Here is a 973-nt window from a genome sequence, read left to right on the forward strand (position 1 = left end):
CAAAACCTTATATTTATATAGTTATTATGTGAACAGTTGCTGACCTTGAGAAGTTCAGAAGAACGAAACCCTCCCAACCACAGGAAACACCTCTCTGCTGGGGTAGTCCACATGCCCGAAAGCATGTGAAACACATCTGATTTAGTACCAACACCTTTGAGCCGGAAGACCTCATCATAATGTGACATCACAGCATCGACAAGATGTCGTAGATCATCATCGCTTAAATGAGAATTTAATGCTGATCGAAGGTTGTTGATTTGGTGTTGATGCTCGTCAATCCATCGAGCATACTCCATATCAAAGGGTAAAGCTCCTAGGCAGTTAACAGAAACAACTGTTATAAACTGATCATCAAATTACTCATCATAGCTGGAAAATATATCAAATAACAAGATGGTGAGAGTCAACCTAAAGAATGAAAGTAGTGATAGATTCATATAAATGTAGCTCAATTTCTTCATATAGTTTGAAAGCAGCAACTTTTCAACAATAAAGATGAAAGTAATAGGAAAAAACTTAAAAAAATAAAATTAAGTTTCTGTCTAGACGCTTTTATAAGGAAACATATTTAAACTGAAGAAAAAGCTAAATTTATCTACAACTACCTAATGTCAGTCAAATATGATGTTATGATTACCATTTCTCATTATTTGTAATCTAACAATATAGTGGTAAGAGGAAGAACTGCCGCTTTATAAGCTAAGGGACTACAAAAGTAAAAAAAGAACACAAGAGTGCCTCACCATCATCTCTATCTTAGGTCACATCCTCTTTTAATTTAAAGCACACCTCAGAACGCAATTTATAAGATTCATTTTAGAGATATTGGATACTTCCTCCCATTTTCCTAATGACACTATCCTTCATCTAACAGACTCGAAGAACACAGGAAATTTTTAGCACGTTAAGCATAGCAAAATCCATGTAGGAAAATATATCACAAACAAATCACATTTATATGATATATACA

The 973-nt window shown here is 34.1% G+C and overlaps 1 protein-coding gene across 1 annotated transcript in view; it reads right to left on the reverse strand.

The window, feature by feature from the left end:
• LOC109845172 (transcription factor TGA2.2-like) overlaps positions 1-973 on the reverse strand; it is a 31,231-nt gene that overhangs the window by 9,349 nt on the left and 20,909 nt on the right. Inside the window, exon 8 of the mRNA XM_020414387.1 lies at positions 45-347. Within this exon, the coding sequence (XP_020269976.1) occupies positions 45-347 (303 nt within the window). The remainder of the gene's footprint in view (positions 1-44; positions 348-973) is intronic.

This window comes from Asparagus officinalis, chromosome 6 (genome assembly GCF_001876935.1).
Source record: "Asparagus officinalis chromosome 6, Aspof.V1, whole genome shotgun sequence".
NCBI classification, from domain to species: domain Eukaryota; kingdom Viridiplantae; phylum Streptophyta; class Magnoliopsida; order Asparagales; family Asparagaceae; genus Asparagus; species Asparagus officinalis.